The following is a 23,562-nucleotide window of genomic DNA, read 5'->3' on the forward strand; positions in this document are numbered from 1 at the left end:
GGGTAAGTAATGTTACTGTTACTTGAGTATGATTTTTTAGAGCCTTTCATCTAAAACATCCAATAATATCTGGTTTGCCTAGATCGTGTGTGCTAGATTGTGTGTGCCTAAAACGTGTGTGGTTCTGCGGGTCTGCAGCTATCTCTGTCATGCTGTTGAACTTGAGCTCTACAGACATTATTTTAATGGTCCTTGCTTACTATTTACTGATTCATATTCTTTATGTACTAAAGCTAGCATAAATGTGAAGAAAACACCGTTTTTACCGCACGTTCGTGTAAACATCAATGATATTTACAGGATGTCCATCTTTAACAACAAACACATCATGAGCCAGTCCTCGTGCACGCGCTGCAGTGACGTCAGTGATATGCAGATCAGCTGCTGTCAGGGCGGGTCGGTCACGTGATCGAGCCAATCCTTCAGACAGCATGAACCGGTGAGAATCTTGCACGGTAGGTGTCCATTAAATATCAAATCATACACTCACACCATTCTTCAATAAAATGAAAACACTCTGAAAGGGTTATTAACTAAATATTGTAGACTCAGGCTGACTGACATGTATTTACTGTGGTTGTTAAGCGGAGTATAACAGCTGTTGTTATTAGCATTCTTGCTAACTGTGGCTAATGCGTCAAAACAATTGATTGAAGAATAAATGACAAGATTATCTTGTGCATTAATATGAATTATTTTGTAGCTGTATATTTACTTTAAACATTTTGTTTAGATTATTGATGCTTCATTGTGCTAGTATATGGGAGAAATAAGAACAGTAAGCCAACATGAACAAGACACTAAACTCAATTAATCCTTTTTGAGACTAATAATGTTTAAAGTCCACGTTCATTGAATTTATTCTTTTTATTCTGATTTATAAAGACAAAAATCAGTAAATTAAGTATTATTGTTTGGTATTGATGTATTTTCCTTAAAATAAATAAATAACTTGTTCTAAAATATAGTGAAATGACAATGTAATAATTGTCATTAATTAATGTTATTAAATAACAATACAAATTAGCTGTTAATATTTAATCAAGTCAAATATTCTTTAATCTTGAACTAATATATAATTTAATATAATTAAAATGTTTTTTTCTGATGTGAGCAATTACATGCAAATGTCAACCTTTTCACCAAAATATAGAAATCGTTTCTAAGTTTTTTTTTTTGTGTAAGCAAGTATTTTACACTACTTTAGAAATACTCAAAAATTTCTCTGTCAAGGTTTTCAAACTATTATATTTAATTTACCAAAGTCACACAAGTGACAATTTCACATCTGTCACATCCATAACGACACTTTTCCCTCATAAATGCAAAAATATTAAATAAAATAAAATCAATCATTTTTGTTTTATAGTGAGCCAACTTCAATCCTTTTGATTAGCATTATTTATTTTGGGTTGTGCAATTTAATACACAGAATTTCTACAAAGTATGTTGTAGACTGTAAACTCAGTCTTTTTGGTCACATCCATAACGCATGTTTATTTTCCTCATTTAAACTACAAAACATGTTTACATATAGATATTCTTCTAATCCCATAACTCTGTGGTTAGTTGTTCTGGAAAATATAAACCGTTTCAATATAATGTTAACATATACTTTCTATGTGAATTTATGTTTAAATTTGTACTGCAAATGTCACATCCATAACGCTGGCATTGCTCATATATATATATATATATATATATATATATATATATATATATATATATATATATATATATATATATATATATATATATATATATATATATATATGATCTAACTCTATGAATTCTTTCCAAATAGAGATATTAAGTAATCTGGTGAAATTGTATTCATATCGTTATATATATATATATATATATATATATATATATATATATATATATATATATATATATATATATATATATATATATATATATTTCTGATATGGGCTGCACGATATATATATATATATATATATATATATATATATATATATATATATATATATATATATATATATATATATATATATATATATATATATATATATATATATATATAAAAAATCCCAAAATAAAAAATATCGTAATGTTACATTTTTCCAATATCGTGCATATATATATAACGATATGAATACAATTTCACCAGATTACTTAATATCTCTATTTGGAAAGAATTCATAGAGTTAGATCAATTGATTCTGCAGTGGAAAGGCATCTCCATAAACTCTGATAAACAATCTATAAACCTTTTGGGGTCCCCTGACATGTTTTCGTAGCTGTCTGTGCTACTTGCAGTTAATTTCTGTATTGCATGTGTTGTGAGTATTTTCATGCATATGTTTAGTCAGAAATTGATGAATTAATGTTTTCTATTTGCATCGCCATAAAATCTAATAAACAATCTATACATTTTTGGGGTCCCCTGACACATTTTCGTCGTGGTCTGTGCTATTTGCAGTGCATTTCTCTATTAGCACATGTTGTGAGTATTTTCATGCATAGCAATTTTTAAATACAACCAAGAAAATATACAACTGAAATAAAGTGTTTAATATATTCCCGTAACAATATTCAAGTACAGTATCTGAATGATAAAAATAAAGATAATTCAATAAAATTAATCATTGTTAAAGTTACAAATGGTACACTTTCATATTCCTGACTGCTTTTAAAATCATTATACACTCACAAGCATCAAAAACACACGCAAATGATACATTATACTACAAACTTAACATTGCATATATGCTGCGATGTGACTATTCGATATAGTGCTATATCAATGCTGAAACGATATATTGTGCAGCCCTAATATATACACTAATATATACTGGCCACTTAATTAGGTACACCTGTTCAACTGCTTGTTAACTCAAATTTCTAATCAGTCAATCACATGGCAGCAACTGAATGCACTTAGGCATGAAGACATGGCCAAGAAGATCTGCTGCAGTGATTTACTGTAAGTCCAAGGTGATTTAAGTGACTCTGAATGTGGCATTGTTGTTGGTGCCAGACAGGTTGGTCTGAGTATTTCAGAAACTGCTGGTCTACTGGGATTTTCATGCACAACCATCCTTAGGGGATTGCAGAGAATGGTTGGAAAAAGAGAAAATATCCAGTGAGCGCCAGTTCTGTGGGCGCAAATGCCTTGTTGATGGCAGAGGTCAGAGGAGAATGGCCAGACTATTTCCAGCGGATAGAAAGGCAACAGCAACTTAAATAACCACTCGATACAACTGAGGTCTGCAGAAGAACATCTCTGAACGCACAACACAATCAACCTTGAGGCGGATGGGCTACAGCAGCAGAAGACCACACCGGGTGCCACTCCTGTCAGCTAAGAACAGGAAACTGAGGCAACAATTCGCACAGGCTCACCAAAATTGGACAATAGAAGATTGGAAAAACATTGCTTGGTCTGATGAGTCTCGATTTCTGTTGCGACATTTGGATGTTAGGATAAGAATTTGGTGTCAACAACATGAAAGCATGGATCCATCCTGCCTTGTATCAGCAGTTCAGGCTGGTGGTGGTAGTATAATGGTGTGGGGGATATTTTCTTGGCACACTTTGGGCTCATTAGTACCAATTGAGCATCATGTCAACACCACAGCCTACCTGAGTATTGTTGCTGACTATGTCCAGCCCTTTATGACCACAGTGTACCCATCTTCTGATGGCTACATCCAGCAGGATAACGCACCATGTCATAAAGCATGAATCATCTCAGACTGGTTTCTTAAACATGACAATGAGTTCACTGTACTCAAATGGCCTCCACAGTCACCAGAGCTCAATCCAATAGAGCACCTTTGGGATGTGGTGGAATGGGAGATTCGCATCATGGATGTGCAGCCAACAAATCTTCAGCAACTGTGTGATGTTATCATGTCAATATGGACCGAAATCTCTAAGCAATATTTCCAGTACCTTGTTGAATCTATGCCACAAAGGATTAAGGCAGTTCTGAAGGCAAAAGGGGGTCCAACCCGGTACTAGTAAGGTGTACCTAATAAAGTGGCCGGTAGTAGTATTAGGTTGCTAGTTATTAGGTTATCAACATTTATTGCTTCAGGGTTATTCTCTTCTTTATGTAATAATAATACAAAATTGTTTTTTTCTAGTAATGACAGAAATTTTGCTTATTTTTCCACAACCGTGTGTTTTTGTTTTCCTGCAGCCCTTGTGTTTCCTGCATCTCTCTGTGTTTGTGGATCTCATGGCTGCTGTTTGGCAGCAGGTGCTGGCAGTGGACGCAAGGTGTGTGCAACGTCTCACTGAAGTCATTGCATACATTTTTTACATCTGTAGTGTCTAATTATATGTCTCTGCCTTTCCCCTCAGGTACAATGCTTACCGCACACCTACGTTCCCCCAGTTCCGCACACAGTACATCCGCCGGCGCAGCCAGCTGCTCCGCGAGAATGCCAAGTGTGGCTTTGAGCCGGGGCTGCGCAGGCAGTATCTGCGTCTGCGCAGTCAGTTGCTCGCCCTGCGTTACGGGCCTCTGTCAGAGCAGAGCAGCTTCAGAGCCAGCAGTGTGCGCAGTTCCCGCACCACACTGGATCGCATGGAGGTTAGGTGCATTCAGAAAAAAAGGGAAGAGGGGTTGAGAAACACAAATTAGGAGTTCCGGGCTGTATTAAGCCCCTACAAAAACACAGCCAGAGGGAAAGATGAAAATATCTGTATAGTTCCAGATATAAATAGCAATCCAGATCCAGGTCATTGTGTCGTGTGAGAGCTGCAGTGCATGTAGATTGCGAGCTCTATTGTGCATGATGGGCTTTTTGTTGCTGTTGTAGTGCTAAACTCTTAAAATCACCCTCCCTTGTCTTGCTTTCCTTCTTGCTTGGTCGTTTTTATCCTCTTTTCTGTTTTTTTCTCAGGACTTTGAGGAGGATCCCAGGGCTCAGGGTGCCAGAGGCCACCGGAGATCAGTAAGCCGTGGTTCATACCAGTTGCAGGCCCAGATGAACAGAGCGGTGTATGATGAAAGGTAAACCCCACAAACACTTGGTGTTTTTCCTGGCTAAAAATAAGGTTGAGGTGGTATCTCGATCATTACGTTTTTTTTGCTGCTTGAAACAGACACATTTTGCGTTATTCTTATTGTGTTAAACATCTTATTTAAAAAGTATAACATTGAGTTTAATTAAATACGAGCAATTCCAGAGTTATGCATGTGACTGTAAAAACAAATTCACATAGAATGTAGCTGTTAAAGGGGTGGTCCACTACAATATCATATTTTAAACTTTTGTTGATGTGTAATGTAGATGTGTGAACATAAACAACATCTCTGAATATAATATGCTCAAAATTCAATGCAAATGGAGACATTGGCTTTTACAGAGTTAGCTTAGCAAAGCCTACAGCTAACGAAGTTTGTGGACTACAAAAAATACATCACAGCTTAGGCATGGGCCAGTATAAGATTCTGACGGTATGATAACCTTGGATAAAAAGATCACGGTATTGTGATTACTGCTCTAAAATATATTCCTTTTAAATGTCAGATAAAAAACAAAAAGTTTTCCTCTTTAAACACAATATAATTTAGCTTTTGAAACATTTGTAATATTTAGGAACAGTAAACAACATGTCAGGCTAAATAATTCAAATAAATCATTGACTTGTGCTGTCTTCATTAGTTTCAAAAACACAGATTTCTTTATAATTTAAAATAACATCATATTTTTTCTGCTAAACGTACTGTTGTCCTAAAAAACAAACAAAAAATGGTATTACAGAATATTTTGGTGGTTTTAAAACCTTGACTTTTCCAAACTGTGGTATACCTTGAAAACGGTTACCATCCCATGCCTATCCCAGCTAGTAGGGCTAACAGGGGCTTCTGGTTACGTGCATACACCATGCACATACACACTGCGCATCGAAGGAGCGTGGCCTGAGGCGCTGTAATGTTATAGCAGAGAAAGCTAAAATGGCGTCCAAATGCTGCTATTTCCACAGAGCTTCTTCTGTTTTTGTATTTGAGCTTCCAAAGAACACGAAAAGGCAAACGTGCTCACAGTTTAATTGTGTAATCCACAGGATTATACAAAATATATAGCTAGCATTTGACAAAGGACAGTTTCCAGAATCTCTCCCAGTTCAGTGCTGGAATTGGCTAAAAACTCCTCCAATCGACGAAGCTTTGTATTGTGAGCCACAACCTGTAAGTAGTTTTATTTGTTAAAATTGATCAATTACATGCACAGTTTCTAGCGTTAATGGTATGTTGTACCGAGGACGTAAACAAGGATATAAACAACAGGAAATGCTGTTTGGCACCGTTAATAATTTAGCTCCAAATTCATATTTATCCGTCAAACCTCTGTAAACACTCACAATCTTTAGCAGCGCTGCAGTGTGTCTCTATGCGGCCGCTTTCCCTGCATTCTACATCTCAAATAATGAACTCGCAAAAGATATGTGAACGTTTCATATTACTTATACACATGCTTATTCTGAATGTATCTGAAAGACACACTCAGGTTTTGTTTTAGAGAGCAGGTATGAGGTTTAACTGTGTGCTCTTCCTTTTCTGTGATTCAGGCAAACTGAAACGGCTGTTTACACAGGGTAAAAGCACGTGCTTGTAGTGGCGTGACGTGATGACAAGGAGCCAATACGTGAATCACAGCGCATTATGTTAGCTGACCAATCAGAGCCTCTTTAGGGGCGAGTCTTTCGGAGGAACTTGGAAATATGACAGTCGTTAGCTGAGTAGTTGTATATAGGTATATATAGGTAAGGTTTTTGGACAAATAACGTGATTTTTCTACAAATGAAGCATAAGCACAAATTGCTTTGCATCTTATTAACACAACCAGACCTTAAAAATACACCGTGGACCACCCCTTTAATATTATATTGATGCATCTGTTTTTATTTTCCAAAACAACTAACCACAGAGTTATGGGATCAGAAAAATATCAATCTGCAAACATATTTTATATTTTAAATGAGGAATTAATCATGCATTATAGATGTGACTAAATATTTTTACAGAGTTTACAGTCTACAACACACTTTGTAGAAATTCTGTAAATTAAACTGCACAACTCAAAAGAAATAATGATAATCAAAAGGATAAAAGTCGGCTCACTATAGAACAAAAATGATTGATTATTTAATTTTACATTTATGAGGAAAAAGCTTGATTATTGATGTGACGTCTCTCCGTTATGGATGTGACTGATGTGAAATTGGCACTTGTGTGACTCAAATATAATTGTTTGAAAACATTGACAGAGATAGAGAGTATTTTTACAGTACTACACAAAAAAATTGAAAGGGTTTTGTTTTTTTGGTGAAAACTCAGTTTTTTACTAATGACCAGTGCATTTTACATGGTTTTATCTTCTGTGCCAGGCCTCCAGGAAGCCTGGTGCCCACCTCAGTGGCAGAAGCCAGTCGGGCCATGGCAGGCGACACCACTCTCAGTGAGAACTACGCATTTGCTGGCATGCACCACATCTTTGACCAGCATGTCGACTCTGCTGGTGAGTGAACTGTTGATGACAATTAGGATTGTGAGCAACTAAAATTGATTGCACTTTATTTTAAGGTTATCATTGTAAAGCCTGATTTATACTTCTGCGTCAAGTGATCAGCGTGACTTTTGATTTAGAATTTATTGAGCCTGATTTATACTTCTGCGCGCTGTTTGTGTTGCTCTGGAACAACGCTTCTGAAACTCTTGCTGGCAGTAGGTGTTTATGTTCCTCTGTGTCGAGTTTCTTCGCGGGTGTTTTGTTTTTTCTGAACTCTACCTTAATGTACAAGTAGCTCAAACTAGCTCATTTTGAGGCAAGAATCGACAAATGTGCAAAAACTTTAATCGTAAGTAGGGACAGACAGAATCTGCAGACATTTTTTGCTATTTCTGCTGAGATTTTGAGAGCATCATAACTAAAAACTTAATATATGAAATAAAAAATAATAGCTTTTTAACTTTTATTTAATGTTTACAATGCATTGTTTCCTCTAGGATTTTTTCCAGCTGTGGCGGCAGGCCTTTTTTTTTTTACACAGATCTACCAACTACCTGTGGTGTTATTTCAATAACAAATGCCATGAGCGCAGTATTAGAAGTCGAGATCACATTTATGTAATAGCCTACGAGCAAGCGAATCTTTTTGCTTGCGCACCGATTTCCTCTAGTCGTGCACAAAACTTCTTGCACGCCCCCTTGAATATAAGCCGTTTCAAAAGTGCGCAGATCTTCTTGTGCGCTCTTAAATAAACGCTGCTGAAGTGCGATTTAGTGCGTTTATGTAACAAGGATGTCTCCAGCATTTATTAGATTTGCTAGGAATATTTATGAATGTCTCCAATAGACCTACAGAGCGACATTAATGCGTCCTGAAGTAAAGTGAAACGGCTATACGTCGTGTTTGCTGGGTCTCACGCATCACGCACCTGTCAGTCAGTCAGCACGTAACCTTAAAGGGTTAAACAAATGACGCACAGCACTACTGCGGTTACAGAAAAGTTTGCGCTGTTATAATTTACTTACCCTTTAATACATTTTGGTGCGATAACCAGCTATTAAAAAAATTAAATGTTTTGATTTTGAATGAGAAGCTGTAATGTAGCCGTGGTGGGATGAATTTAGGCGTGGCGCCCCGCCATGGAAGAATGAATGTAGCGGAAACCATGCAATGCAAATCCAATTAGATTAATTTTATTTGGTAAACAAAGCAAGTCTCTCATGTAATATATCTTGTAAAAGACAGAAAATATTACTTTACAAACTGTATTGTAAATAAATCATATAAACATTTTCAAATTAGTCAATACTTATGCTGACATTAATTGAAAAACTGAATAAATACAATTTTACACACATTTACACATGTAAATAAACAGTATCAATGATGGGCTAAAAATCTGCGGAATTCTGCACGCGCAGATTCCATGTGGGCCTAATCATAAGGTAAACACAAAATCCATCCAGATCGACTTCACACTTGTAAACATTCGCTCTATCGGGCTTGAGACCAAGCGAAGGCTGCGCCGGAGCATACACATGCGCTCTCACCCCCGCCCACACTCGTCAGCGCTACCAAGCCGACCAATCACAGAGCTTGTGCTACGTGTTATTGCGAAGTGTAGTTACATTTTTGAAAGGTGTGCGTCAGCGTCACAGACGGTCATGGCGAGGGCTATGCAACCGAGCATACACATGCGCTTAACGCAGAAGTATAAATCAGCCATTACATGTAACAATTCATTTGGCTACTGAGTAAGATTAAGTAATGAATTACATGTACGTACTGTATGGTTAGAGTTACAATGCAGGTTAGGTTTAGTTTAGGTAAAGTGTCAAGTGCATACAGTGCAGAGAGAGTGTTTCTAAAAGTGATTTGCCAAACCCACTCACCTGTAGAAATTAAGGGTGTAACGGAACAAGGTTGGTCCATGATCCACACAGATCACAACCTATGGTTCGTAACGCATATGACCCACGGATTAATAATTTTTTCTTTTGCTTTTAGATTCATCCAGCATTTGTAACAATCGCAGAGAGATTTCCTCCTGCATCATTCAAATCACATGCACAAAAGCATTTTGGCTTTGTGGTGTTGTGGTGGCACCTAAATGCTTTCTTAAGTTAGTGTTTTCTGTCACTACTTGTTTAGCCTGCATAAATGCATTCAGTGTAAAGCTGCACAATTAATCATTAAAAGATCGAGATCTCAAATCCAACACCCACGCAACAAAAATTAAATGATGATTATTTGCATATGTTTATTAATCCTTCAATGAGCTGCATTTAAATATGCGTTAGATCCTGAGATCCTGAGACACTTTTGTTAGTTACAAACTATCAAATAACTGGGACAATAGTTTAAAGTTCAGATATAAACAATGATGCTTATGGTAAAGATTAAAATGACCATTTAATGCAACTTGACACTGTTGAAAGTTGTAGCAATTACATTGGTTACCCAATAGGTGGTGACAAACAGCCATCGAAAATGTGTCACTGATTAGTTCTTAAAAAATGAAACATCAAGTAATGAAACGTGAAGTTTTATTAGCGAATTATTATTGAATCATTAATTGAAAATGGGACAAAAAATGTGTTGAAAAAGGTCACAATGTTAGATTTATACATTTAGCATTATCAGCAACAGTAGCAAAAATTCACAGTATTGAAAAATTATACACAGAAATTGTACTTTTTGTTTTGTTTTTATCCGGCCGGTTATTTCTTGATTTTATTTTAATTAAAATTACAGGTTCTTAGTTATGTTTGTTAAAACCAAAAATTAATGCAATAATGTGTTTGTATAAATGGAAAGCAAATGACATTTGTCTCCTCCCTTTTTTTGCTGATCCGAAAAATAATCTGATCCGTGACTAAAAAAACCATAGTGTAACCTGAACCGTGAGATTTTTGATCCATTACACCTAGAGAGATGTCGCAATCTCTTTTTTTACCATTATTCAATTCAATTCATCTTTATTTCTATTGCGCTTTTACAATGTAGATTGTGTCAAAGAAACTTAACATTGAAGATCATAGTAAAAACAGTGTCAGTCCAGTTTTCAGAGTTTAAGTTCAGTGTAGTTCAGTTCAGTGTGGTTTAATTATCACTGCTGAAAGTCCAAACACTGAAGAGCACATCCATCAGTGTGCAGCTTTACAAGTCCCAACCTATGCAAGCTAGTGGCGACAGCTGCGAGGAAAAAAACTTCACCAATTGGCAAAAGTGAAGGATTAAAAAACCTTGAGAGAAACCAGGCTCAGTTGGGCATGACCATTTCTCCTTATGTCTTAGGTATTGGGCGTGGCTAACAAACTTAGCCACGCCCACTGTTTTCACATGTAATATTTGCTTTTTCAAGAAACTCACAATATGAAACAAAAAGCTTCCGATTCATGTGGACTTTAACACATTTGACTTATTTATCTCCTCAGTTCCCCGTTTGCAGTTTGCCAATGACGACAAACACCTCCTCGCCTGCTGTTCATTGGATGGGACATTGTCAATCATGACTCTGTCTCCGCCTCCTCCAACTGTAAAAGTGACTCTGAAGGGCCACGCTGGGCCCGTGACCGACTTCGCTTGGTCGCTGAGCAATGATATCATTGTGTCCACTTCAAAAGATGGCACTCTGCGAATCTGGAACACCGAAGACGGACGATGCATCCGGGAGGTGGTCGACCCCGAGGGCAGTGAGCTGCTGTGCTGCACTTTTCAGCCCATGAACAACAACCTGACTGTGGTGAGTCCACATGAAACACTGCGGTAACAAATACCATCAGCCTTTGCAGTAATGCTATTAGAGTGTGAAATTAGCTTGTGCTGCAAGCCAAAAAAAGTGTACTTTGTGTGGAGAATTGAGTAATGCTGCTTATCTGCCAGCTTCACCGTGGCGGTGAGAGACCTGTGAATGCATATCTGAATGACATTTGATATGAAACGTTACAGGAAAATCTGCATGCACAAAGAAATTAATTTGATGATAACATTTATACATTATTCATCCTTTCTGGTTTTTGTCATTACAAATATTTGGATTTCTGTGCTATTATTCAAAGCTTATGTTACACTTATGTTATGTTACACAACAACGTTCAAGTTAAAGAGGTCAACTACTGACATCTATATACTGACATATATAAGGACTGCACGATTAATTAAAAAAACATTGTGCTCTCGATAGGGCTGGACGAAAAAATCGGTATCAATATTTATTGACCGAACACCATTGTTGATATCGATAAACAAAACATTCAGTATGTAGATTCAGTATGAAGGCTATAGTTTGTGAAAATGTGGCTGCTGAGCGCGCACCTTGGAAGCAATGCCAGTAAGCTTAGGGATTTATGCTTGTCTGTTCCAATGAACCGGTTATATGTTCACTGTACACTTACTGCACACTTTTAGAGAATACAAATCTTAATAAATAAATACTATATAATGCAATGTAGACCTTAAGCATCCTTAAAAATATAATAAAATTAAATATATGTATAAAAAAAAACGAATAACTACATTTCTCAAATTTTTTTTAGAGATGACACAACATTAAAAAAGGAATGCTATAAATGTACAGTTTTGACGTTAGACTAGGGCTGGACGATACTTTAAAAAATGATCATGATGTCATGTTTCATATCATTTGATATTGATAATTATTGAATATTTTTAACAATACATTACAGGAATATTAGTTTTTTTTTAAACCACTTTATTTAAAAAGAGTTTTAATAGTCAAAACTAAGATTTTTAAGCAAAATATCTCATCTCTTTATAATAAAATAAACATCAGTGTTAAAGAGATTCTTAAACTTGATAAATAAAATGTTACAAAGTGTGTGCAATGGTAAAATTAGATCAACATCTGTAAGGTGTCACTAATAATCATACAGTAAACCTCAAACTTTGTAAACAAAACAAATTATGATAATCAAATCTGAGCTTTCAAGTAAAACAACTAACCATCATTATTCAAATACATACTGCAACATTAAAAATTGTGAAGTTGAATGACTACATTACCCCCATGCTAAAAAATCTTTTATATGGGATACTAGTGGCTGGGATGCACAAGAAAAGAAACCAAAAAGCCACTCTGGCGACATCCTTACATCCTTTTTTTATTTACAATCCTTACTGCTGTTATACGGCACTCATTTTCACATGTGTTGTTATTCTGACCTGAAGTGACAAGCGCGTGCAGGTGGATTGTTTGCTGTTTACAATGGGCGAATCATATGTGTTAATCGTATGTGTTAGTTCAGATGTTTTACAACTAGGTGCGGCTGGAAAATGCGCATGATTCACTTGCGCACCAAGTCGTGCGCCTCCATTGGAAATGACAAACTTACACCCTAAGCTTATTGGCATTGCTTCCAAGGCGTGCGCTCAGCAGACACATTTTAATAAAACTATAGCCTTTATTCCAAAACTACATACCGAATCTTTTTTTTATCAATATTGACAATGGTGTTCGGTCAATAAATATTGATACCGATTTTATCGCCCAGCCTTACATTAAACCCATGTATATGATACATTGAAATTTGTCTTTTAATATACATTTAATATAACTTATATTAAATTTTCATTTCTCAGTTCATGACCCTTTCGAAGATAAAAAAAACCCATTAAAGGTCTGTTCAGTGCAATTAGCTAAAGAAATCAAATATACAGTTTGCATTGGTAACCTTCTCTGCTGTGCTTAATCAAAAACAAACATTTCTGAGTGCATTTTTAACCAAGACCAAGAGAAGAGAGAGCTGTGAGTGTGAATGTCTTTCCGTCCCCAGGTTGGCAACAGTAAACAGCACCTGCAGGTGGTGAACATCTCCACTGGGAAGAAAGTGAAAGGAGGCTCCAGCAAACTCACCGGCCGAGTGCTTTCTCTCTCGTTTGATGCTCCGGGGAGAATCCTGTGGGCTGGTGATGACAGGGGAAGCATTTTCTCCTTCCTCTTTGACATGGCAACAGGTACAGAGATGTGACTGATTTCAAATCCCTGTGAAAATAAAGTGTTTCTTAGATGCTCTAGATCTCTCTACTAACAACTGTAGTTTGAGAACTTCAATAAAAGATTGAGGTCGGTTTTATACTTGCACATTCATTCAGTGACAACTTGTAACATTCTCCCTATATTGTCTACCATGGTACTTTGAATATTCGGTCTGAATCACATGTAAGAGGGACTTAAATTAACACTATTTATTTGAACGTGAACATTGTTGTGCTTTGATAGTCATTGGCTGCTAATATAATTTCAGAAAAGTATTCATTGCAAGTTCAAAATAGTGAAATCATCATTATTTTGAATTTGCAATGAATACTTTTCTGAAATTATATAATTAAAGAGAAAGTGGTGAATGTAAAACCAGCTTTACCTCCAACAACTTGTTACTGAGAAGAATAGCTAATGTAGTTTTTAGGATGAACATAAACAATATTTTTTAAACGTATGTCAATAATACGTGTGTGTGTGCGTGTGTGTGTGCACGTGTGTGTGTGTGTGCGTGTGTGTGTGCGCGTGTGTGTGTGTGTGTGTGTGTGCGTGCGTGTGTGCGTGTGTGTGTGTGTGTTAGGCCAGTTTGTTGTTATTGTTTCTGACATTTACAGAATGCGGCCGGTAAATTACTTAAATATATAAATGTGCAAATTGACTACTTGCAAAATAGGCAATTAATCACAACCAGAATTAAAAGTATGCACATATGTTTAAATAATTACAATCATTTCAAAACCACTTTTTAAAATGTTTGAGAACACAAAAAGTGTGGCAGAGCCCCCATATAGAAATCAAAAATATGGTAATATATGCAAATCACATATTTAACATGCAAGTTCATGTTTTGATTTCACATATATAAAAATATATACAGTTGAAGTCAGAATTATTAGATTTTTTTTTCTTTTTTAAATATTTCCCAAATGATGTTTAACAGAGCAAGGAAGTTTTCACAGTATGTCTGATAATATTTTTTCTTCTGGAGAAAGTCTTTTTTTTTCTTTTTTCGGCAAGAATAAAAGCAGTTTTAAATTTATGAACCATTTTAAGGTCAAAATTATTAGCCCCCTTAAGCTATTTTTTTTCGATAGTCTACAGAACAAACCATAGTTATACATTAACTTGGCTGATTACCCTAACCCCCCTAGTTAACCTAATTAACCTAGTTAAGCCTTTAAATGTCACTTTAAGCTGTATAGAAGTGTCTTGAAAAATATCTAGTCAAATATTATTTACGGTCATCATGGCAAAGATAAAATAAATCAGTGATTAGAAATGAGTTATTAAAACTATTGTTTAGAAATCTTCTCTCCGTTAAACAGAAACTGGGGAAAAAATAAAAAGGGGGCTAATAATGCTGACTTCAACTGTATATATGTTCAACTAATCCCAATGCTTTCTAAACCATTTTTTGAATAACTAAGTTCACAAAAAGCTTGGCAGAGCCCCCATATAAAAATCTAATATGGTAATATATGCAAATCACATATATTATATGCAAATAACACACACACACACACACACACACACACACACACACACACACACACAAACATATATATATATATAGATAGCAGTTTCTGTGATCATTTTCAAACATTAGAATAATAAATATGCACATACATGTTCAAAATAATCACAATAATTACTAAAACATTGTATACAAAAAGCTTGCCGGAGAACCCATATAGAAATTGCATATATGGTAGTACATGCAAATCAGATATTTAACATGCAAGTTCATGTTTGGATGTCGTACATGTACATATGCACTTACAAATTCATTTTCAATCATTAGAATTATAAATATGCACAAACATGTTATATCACCTATAATTTAACATACAGTATATGTTTATATTTGATTGTATATTAGATTTCTGTGTGGGCCCCAAAAACAAAGGATGAATTGCCATAAAGGATATCTGTAAGCTGGTGTGCTCCAAAACTGTAACAAAATTCTCGTTTAGAAAATCTAAAACTGATAGAAACATCTAAAGCTTGTAGTTTGTCACTTCCGCCTAAATGGATCATCAAATTATTTCACCCCCACCTCATACATCATCAAATATCATCAAATTTGAATTTATCATCAAATCTTGACCAATCAAATGCTCTCAAGTATCTGACATGCCCCGCCCCCTTCAAGATGCTTCTCATTGGCTTTTCATTTGACGCGCTTGAGCTCAACCACTCTCACTGGCAGAGCTGTGATAAAACCAAAACGCTATTGGCTGTGTTTTAAAAAGGGGAGGAGCTACTCTGTCCGACCCTCTCTTCATTTTTCACTTGAGATGACCTGAAACATCAAACAAAAAAATGCACATTTCAAACCACTTCACAGTACCTTTAATGTTGCATTTTACGATCGTAGGAAAGCTGACCAAAGCTAAGAGGCTGGTGGTGAATGAGGGCAGCTCTATCTCCAGTATCTCCGCTCGTTCCTGGATCAGTCGAGAGGCTCGGGATCCATCACTGCTCGTCAATGCTTGTGTTAACAAACTACTGCTCTACAGGTAAAACTCTCCAGATTATCTCATTCTATCGGCTGAGGGGATTGTTGATCAGTGTAAATCTGCTTTTGACAGGGTTGTGGATAATGAAGGGACTCTACAGCTGAAGAGGAGTTTCCCCATTCAACACGGATCCCAGCCTCTGCACAGCATCTTCTGTCCTCTCATGTCCTTTAGGCAGGGAGCCTGTGTTGGTAAGAGTGTAAAAAGATTGACATCTTCATTCATAAACCTGCATGAACTATGAACTCGCGATATTCATATATTTATTGAAGCTTTGATGATAAAATGGTAGATTCAAATCCAGATATACAGTTGAGGTCAGAATTATTAGCTGTTTTTAAAATGTTAATTATATTATATTTTGTTTAACAGAGATATTTTTCAACACGTTTCTAAACAAAATAGTTTTAATAACTCATTTCTGATAACTGATTTCATTTATCTTTGGCATGATGGCAGTACATAATATTTGACCAGTGGTGGAACGAGTTCTGAAAAATCATACTCAAGTAAAAGAACCATTACTTGCCCAAAAATGTAGTGTGAGTAGAGTAAAGGTATCTGTTGTAAATATTACTCAATTCAATTCAATTCACCTTTATTTGTATAGCGCTTATACAATGTAGATTGTGTCAAAGCAGCTTCACATAAAAGGTCACAGTAAATAGGAACAGTGTAGTTCAAAGTAGGAGTAAAGTACTCAAAGTAGGAGTAAAAAGTAGCCCTTTTAAAAGTACTCAAGAGTGGTTATTATTACACTGTGAAAGTCTGTGTGTAAACGTAACATTCTGTAGTACATTTAGTTATTATTTAAGGCCATGTCAGCCATCATACAATACACATCTGTCATTTTCTCATCAGTGATGTGCAGTCTAAACAGTCTTTGGGTCATTGCGTGTGATTTTAGACACTTGAAGCTGCATTTATCAGAATCAGAAAGAGCTTTATTGCCATGGATGTTCACACATACGAGGAATTTGTTTTCGTGACAGAGCTTTTACAGTGCAACAGAATGACATTGACAGGACAAAAACCACATAATAAATATATAAAAAAAAACAGTGGTGAATGCAAATACACTAATTGAAAAGTGTATGTACAGGTCTATTACTATATAGAACTTTATATATGCAGCTGTTATGTGCAAATTGGCACGTAAAGTGTGTTGTTGAATAAGTGTATATGTGTATAAGAAGTGTATAGCAAGTAGTGATGTTTGTTTCACAATTACTAGCATCAAGGGCCCTATCATACACCTGGCGCAATAAGGCGTAAGATGTGTTTCTAGAGGCGTTTCTATTTTCAGACCAACACAACCTTAATTTTCCCGTCTTTAGCCATGTTGTTTAAATGGCAAATCCATTTGCGCCGCTTTGTGGACTGGTCTAGGAAAGAGGTGTGTTAAGGCGGATTGTTGGCGCAATAGACCAGCTGAAAGCAGGTCTAAAGTCCAGCGCAGAGCACGTTAGTTGTGCACCTCGCTTACACATTGCTTAAAACACGCAGAATGTACAGCAATACACAAATATCTTTACAAACGGAAAAGAATTAAAGGATTAAAATTTTACAAAAATTATTATTTTCTACATAAATATAAAAACCACTACTTCCATACTTTCATCTCAGGGGTCTTTTTTCAGTTTATTCACGACAACTTGCTTTTGTATAATGATATTATTATTATTAGTAGTACTATTTATTAAATGCATATTTATATTTGTTAAATTACGAACAAGCTTAGATTTGTCCACCTGTCATGTTTTGGACCATATGGGGCAACAACATGTGTGTTTGGATATAACTCAGTTTTTGACCACACTTCATTACTATTGTTTGTGTATTCGATTGCTGGAAATTAGAACTGAATTTAGAAATAGTTTCGAAACAAATCTTTGCGCTTACCAAACAAAATTAATTATGTATAGGCTAATGGATGTCTTGAGTGGAGTGAATACAACACTGTTTCCTTATCCACAAAAGAGAGAAAGTGAAAGTAAAGGCCAATTGGAGGAGGCTCATTCTTTATCCTCGCACTGTAGATGCTGTTTAACTGTTTTCTCGCTAGTGAAGCGTTCAGTTTTTCCACTTACAAAGTCCACCATGTAACTAGCAAATGCGCCATGGCATGACACAACTGACTCTTAAAGGGAATGGGAGATGAGACTCTGATTGGTTTATGCTCAAAACCCACCCATATATCATTAAGAGAATAAGCACAACCCTGTTAGACCATGCGCAGCGGTGTATTTTCCTGTCCTTAAATAGCAAAAGTGGATTCGGACGCGACCTTATTGCTTTTGCACCATGCACTTTAGATGTTGTGCCTAGATCGTTAAAATAGAGCCCCAAGTGTTCATGAGATGGATTGCCTGAGGGAAGAAACTGTTTCTGTGTCGGGCTGTTCTGGTACACAGTGCTCTGTAGTGTCGACCAGAAGGTAAAAGTTCAAAGAGGCAGTGTGCTGGGTGTGAGGGGTGAGAGGGATTTTGGCAGCTCTTCTGCTCGCTCTGGATAAGTACAGTATGAAGCGTCCATGTCATTCATAATATCATTGGACAGGAATTACAGAACTGATTTTTCTACTTTAGCCAATCCCCATAGACAAGAAAAAATAGTTACTGTGGATTGAAGGAAAACAGTGGAGTAAAAGTACAGATACAGCACTAAAACTGTACTCAAGTGACGTAGAAGTAGATATTTTTAAAACTACTCTGTGAATTACAATTCCTAAGAAAAACTACTCAATCACAGTAATTTGAGTCTTTGTAATTTGTTACTTTACACCATTGTATTTGACTAGATATTTTTTAAGATACTAGTATTCAGCTTAATGCAATTTTGCAATTTAACCTCTTAAGGCCCAAGGTGTTTTTTAACATGCATTTTTTATTTCTCTTTGCTATTTGCTATTTGGGCTTATTAGAACCTAATTAGAATAAAAACCTAAGTATCATCTTTTGATATGATGTAATTTTAGAGAAAAATGATGTCCATATATGTGGACTCGTGGTCTGAATTTACATAAAACACTTTTTCCTGAATTTTTTTAATGCATATTTAACAGAATTTTTTTTTAACTTGCTTTGACTATCAGAGAGTAAAAACAGTTAAAAATAGTGTTTGGGACATTTTATATGCTGCAAAACAGTTGCAGGATGACATTGTATGTCTGTAACAAAATATAAAACGTTCAAAGTACTTTAAATAGCCACTTAAGAGCTAAAATTTGCTGTCCACGTATGTGGATACTCAAGCCCTAGGAGATTAAAGACTTAACTTAGTTAATTAGGCAAGTTTGGGTAATTAGACAAGTAGTATAACAATAGTTTGTTCCATAGCCAATTGAAAAAAAGGATGCTAAAAATATTATTGACATAAAATTTTTAAAAGTGCTTTTATTCCAGCCTAAATAAAACAAATTAGACTTTCTCCAGAAGAAATTTTTTTTATTGGAATTACTTAGGAAATTTCTGTGCTCCATTAAATATCAGTTGAGAAATATTTGAAAAAGAATAAATATTTCACAGGAGGGCTAATGATTTTGCATTTAACTGTATGAATGAAGTATTTGGATGGTTATTAGCAGACAATAAACTGCATTTTTGGTGTTTATCTGAAAAATAAAGGTTTAAAATATGAGGAGAAAGAAAAGCTATGCTGTGCCACACTGTCCATCAGTGATCAGCACGCTGCTTTCACACCTTCCAGCCATTGTCACTGCGTGATCTGAAGCAGCTTTCACACCAGATTCAGAAAACTCATTAAATTCAATGCACATGGCCAGTGCGTTTCTGCACCAACCAAAGTACAAGAAAACTGTAGGCTAGTGGACGCCACAGTCAAACTTCAAAATAGCTCAATATTCTATTTTGTGGATATTACACTTATGTACACGCATACTTATCTAAGCAAAGTCAGCTCAGATAACAAACAGACATGAAATTTGATCACACTTTACAATTAGGTTTTATTAGTAAATGCTGGTTAATGCATTTACTAACATGAACTAATAATTAACTATTTGCACTCACCGGCCATTTTATTAGGTACACCCTTCTAGTACCGGGTTTGACCCCCTTTTGCCTTCAGAACTGCCTTAATCCTTCATGACATAGGTTCAAGTATTGGAAATATTCCTCAGAGATTTCAGTCCATATTGACATGATAGCATCACGCAGTTGCTGCAGATTTGTCAGCTGTACTTCCATGATGTGAATTGCACGTCCCACCACATCCCAAAGGTGCTCTATTGGATTGAGCTCTGGTGACTGTGGAGGCCATTTAAGTACAGTGAACTCATTGTCATGTTCAAGAAACCAGTCTGAGATGATTTGTGCTTTATGACATGGAGCGTTATCCTGCTAGAAGTAGCCATCAGAAGATGAGTACAGGATGGACATGGTCAGCAACAATACTCAGGAAGTCTGTGGCGTTGACACAATACTCAATTGGTACTAATGGCCCCAAGAAAATATCCCCCACACCATTACACCACCACCAGCCTGAATTGTTGATACAAGGTAGGATGGATCCATGTTTTCATGTTTTTGATGCCAAATTCTGACCCTACCATCTGAATATCGCAGCAGAAATCGAGACTCATCAGACCAAGCAACATTTCTCCAATCTTCTATTGTCCAATTTTGGTGAGCCTGTGTAAATTGTAGCCTCAGTTTCCTGTTCTTAGCTGACAGAAGTGGCACCGGATGTGGTTTTCTGCTGCTTTAGCCCATCCGCCTCAATGTTGGACGTGTTGTGCATTCATAGATGCTCTTCTGCAGACCTCAGTTGTAACGAGTGGTTATTTGAGTTACTGTTGCCTTTCTATCAGCTCGAACCGGTCTGGCCATTCTCCTCTGACCTCTGGCATCAACAAGGCATTTGCGCCGACAGAACTGCCGCTCGCTGGATATTTCCTCTTTTTCAGACCACTCTCTGTGAACCCTAGAGATGGTTGTGCCTGAAAATCCCAGTAGATCAGCAGTTTCTGAAATACTCAGACCAGCCCGTCTGGCACCAACAACCATGCCACAATCAGTCACTTAAATCCTCTTTCTTCCCCATTCTGATGCTCTGTGTGAACTGCAGCAGATCGTCTTGACCTTTTCTATATGCCTAAATGCATTGAGTTGTTGCCATGTGATTGGCTGATTAGAAATTTGCATTAACGAGCAGTTGGACAGGTGTACCTAATAAAGTGTCCGTTGAGTGTGTGTACAGCATTTGTTAATCATAGGTCAGCATTTACTAATGCATTATTAAAATTTTAATTCATTCTAGTTAACATTAGTTAATGCACTTTGAGTTAACATGAACTAACAATGAAAGACTTGATTTACATGAACTATCTGTGGTTTTGTAACACGCCTATGGTAACTCATTCCTCCTTTTCCCTCTCACACAGTCACTGGCAGCGAGGATGCATGCGTTTACTTTTTCGACGTGGAGCGCAACACTAAGGCCATCGTAAACAAGCTGCAGGGTCACAGCGGGCCCGTTCTGGACGTGAGCTTCAACTGCGACGAAAGCCTGCTGGCCTCTTCTGATGCCTCCGGGATGGTGATAATCTGGAGACGAGAGCAGAAGTAAACACGACAAATAAAGCTTTCGCTAACAGTAACTTCCATGCAGGCTGGCTTCAATCACGTGCAATGAAACTCCTACTGTAAACGTGCGACGACCGTTTAAATCATGTGGACCATGAAAGAAACATTGAGGTAAAGCTGGTTGTATGTTCACTCATTCACACTTTCTCTTTTAACAATATAATTGAAAAGCTTTTTCTAAATTCTAGTCGCGTTAGAAGCTAATGACTATCATAATACAACATTGTTTACATTCAAATAAATAGTGCTAATGTTTTGAAGTCGTATTTACATGGCATTTCAGACCGAATATTCAAAGTAGCGTAATAAACAATATAGAGACTGCCACAAGTTGTCACTGGACGAATATGCGAATATATAACCCAACTTTACCTCAATGAAAGAAACCCGTGTTGTCTTATTTCTTTGTTTTAGGGCTGATATTTTTATTGTTGGTTAAGATGTGATGCTCGACTGAGACTGTGTGCGCTACTGTGCTTTGTGGTTATAAATGTGTAACTTAAAAGAGAGGAGATGTTAATAATATAATACTTTATTCACCGTCGTGTGTCTTTTAAGTAAGTGTGTGAGAATGAGATTGTTGGAGACTGAAGTTTTGTTCGCTTGCACAATAACACTACTGTATTTATGCCTTGTTGAACTTAATAAATGTAATCACACTAGCTTAACTTTGGTCTTTCTGCATGTTCCTTGGATTTCACATCAGAAGAGTTTTTGCATTGTGTGTATACAGTATACAAGGTTTTTAAACTAAAGTATAACTTAACTATTAACTTTGGATATTATAGATATTGCCAGGGTTTATGTGGATCTTAAAGGTATTACTTCACACACCGTTCACATTTTAAGGCTTTAAAATGTTTTTAAATCAGAGCAGAAAGTCTTAAATTGATAGTTATGGTAATAAATGCTAAACTCCCATTTAGCGAAAATTACATATTAACCAAGTTAATTTTCCTGAGACCATTGGCAGATGTTTGTTATAGTTTTTATTAATCTGGGTTTGCCACAGCAGAATGAACCACCAACTTATCCAGCATATGTTTTTTTTTTTACAGTGGATCCCCTTCCAGCTGCAACCCATCACTGGGAAAGTTTTACATTTCCTTTGGGTCAATTTAAAAAAAAAAAAATTTAAATATAAAGAATATTGTATGTACATACACTCACCGGCCACTTTATTAGGTACACCTGTCCAACTGCTCGTTAACGCAAATTTCTAATAAGCCAATCACATGGCAGCAACTCAATGCATTCAGACATGGTCAAGACAATCTGCTGCAGTTCAAACTGAGCATCAGAATGGGAAAGAAAGATGGTTTAAGTGACTTTGAATGTGGCATGGTTGTTGGTGCCAGACAGGCTGGTCCGAGTACTTCAGAAACTGCGGATCAGCTGGGATTTTCACACAAACATCTCTAGGGTTTACAAAGAATGCAAATGCCTTGTTGATGTCAGAGGAGAATGGCCAGACTGATTCGAGCTGATAGAAAGGCAACAGCAACTCAAATAACCACTCGTTACAACCGAGATGTGCATCCCTGAACACACAACATGTCCAACCTTGAGGCGGATGGGTACCAAATGAGGATCGTGTGAACACCACAGCCTACCTGAGTATTGTTGCTGACCATGTCCATCACTTTATGACCACAGTGTACTCATCTTCTGATGGCTACATCCAGCAGGATAACACACCATGTCATAAAGCATGAATCATCTCAGACTGGTTTCTTGAACATGACAATGAGTTCACTGTACTCAAATGGCCTCCACAGTCACCATATCTCAATTCAATAGAGCACCTTTTGGATGTGGTGGAATGAGAGATTCGCATCATGTATGTGCAGCTGACAAATCTGCAGCAACTGTGTGATGCTATCATGTCAATATAGGCCAAAATATCTTAATTAAAGCAGTTCTGAATGCAAAAGGTGGTCCAA

The 23,562-nt window shown here is 36.5% G+C and overlaps 1 protein-coding gene across 1 annotated transcript; it reads left to right on the plus strand.

Moving 5' to 3' along the window:
• Positions 1 to 372: 372 nt before the first annotated feature.
• Positions 373 to 22,287, plus strand: wdr13 (WD repeat domain 13). Its single transcript, XM_056464104.1, has 10 exons — positions 373 to 455; positions 4,172 to 4,251; positions 4,336 to 4,567; positions 4,881 to 4,990; positions 7,372 to 7,502; positions 10,931 to 11,238; positions 13,289 to 13,469; positions 15,872 to 16,013; positions 16,086 to 16,204; positions 21,418 to 22,287. The coding sequence occupies exons 2-10, from the start codon at positions 4,211 to 4,213 to the stop codon at positions 21,600 to 21,602; spliced, it is 1,449 nt and encodes a 482-aa protein (XP_056320079.1). The 5' UTR covers positions 373 to 455; positions 4,172 to 4,210; the 3' UTR covers positions 21,603 to 22,287.
• Positions 22,288 to 23,562: the final 1,275 nt, after the last annotated feature.

The sequence above is a fragment of the Danio aesculapii genome, chromosome 8, assembly GCF_903798145.1.
Source record: "Danio aesculapii chromosome 8, fDanAes4.1, whole genome shotgun sequence".
Taxonomy (NCBI): domain Eukaryota; kingdom Metazoa; phylum Chordata; class Actinopteri; order Cypriniformes; family Danionidae; genus Danio; species Danio aesculapii.

What these genes read in the sequence shown, in the direction of transcription:
- wdr13 (XM_056464104.1), top strand. Translation starts at nt 4,211, where the DNA reads ATGGCTGCTGTTTGGCAGCAGGTGCTGGCAGTGGACGCAAG. An exon ending in CCACACTGGATCGCATGGAG is followed by an intron (nt 4,568 to 4,880) that starts GTTAGGTGCATT and finishes TTTTTTTCTCAG; the next exon opens with GACTTTGAGGAGGATCCCAG. An exon ending in CCAGCATGTCGACTCTGCTG is followed by an intron (nt 7,503 to 10,930) that starts GTGAGTGAACTG and finishes TTATCTCCTCAG; the next exon opens with TTCCCCGTTTGCAGTTTGCC.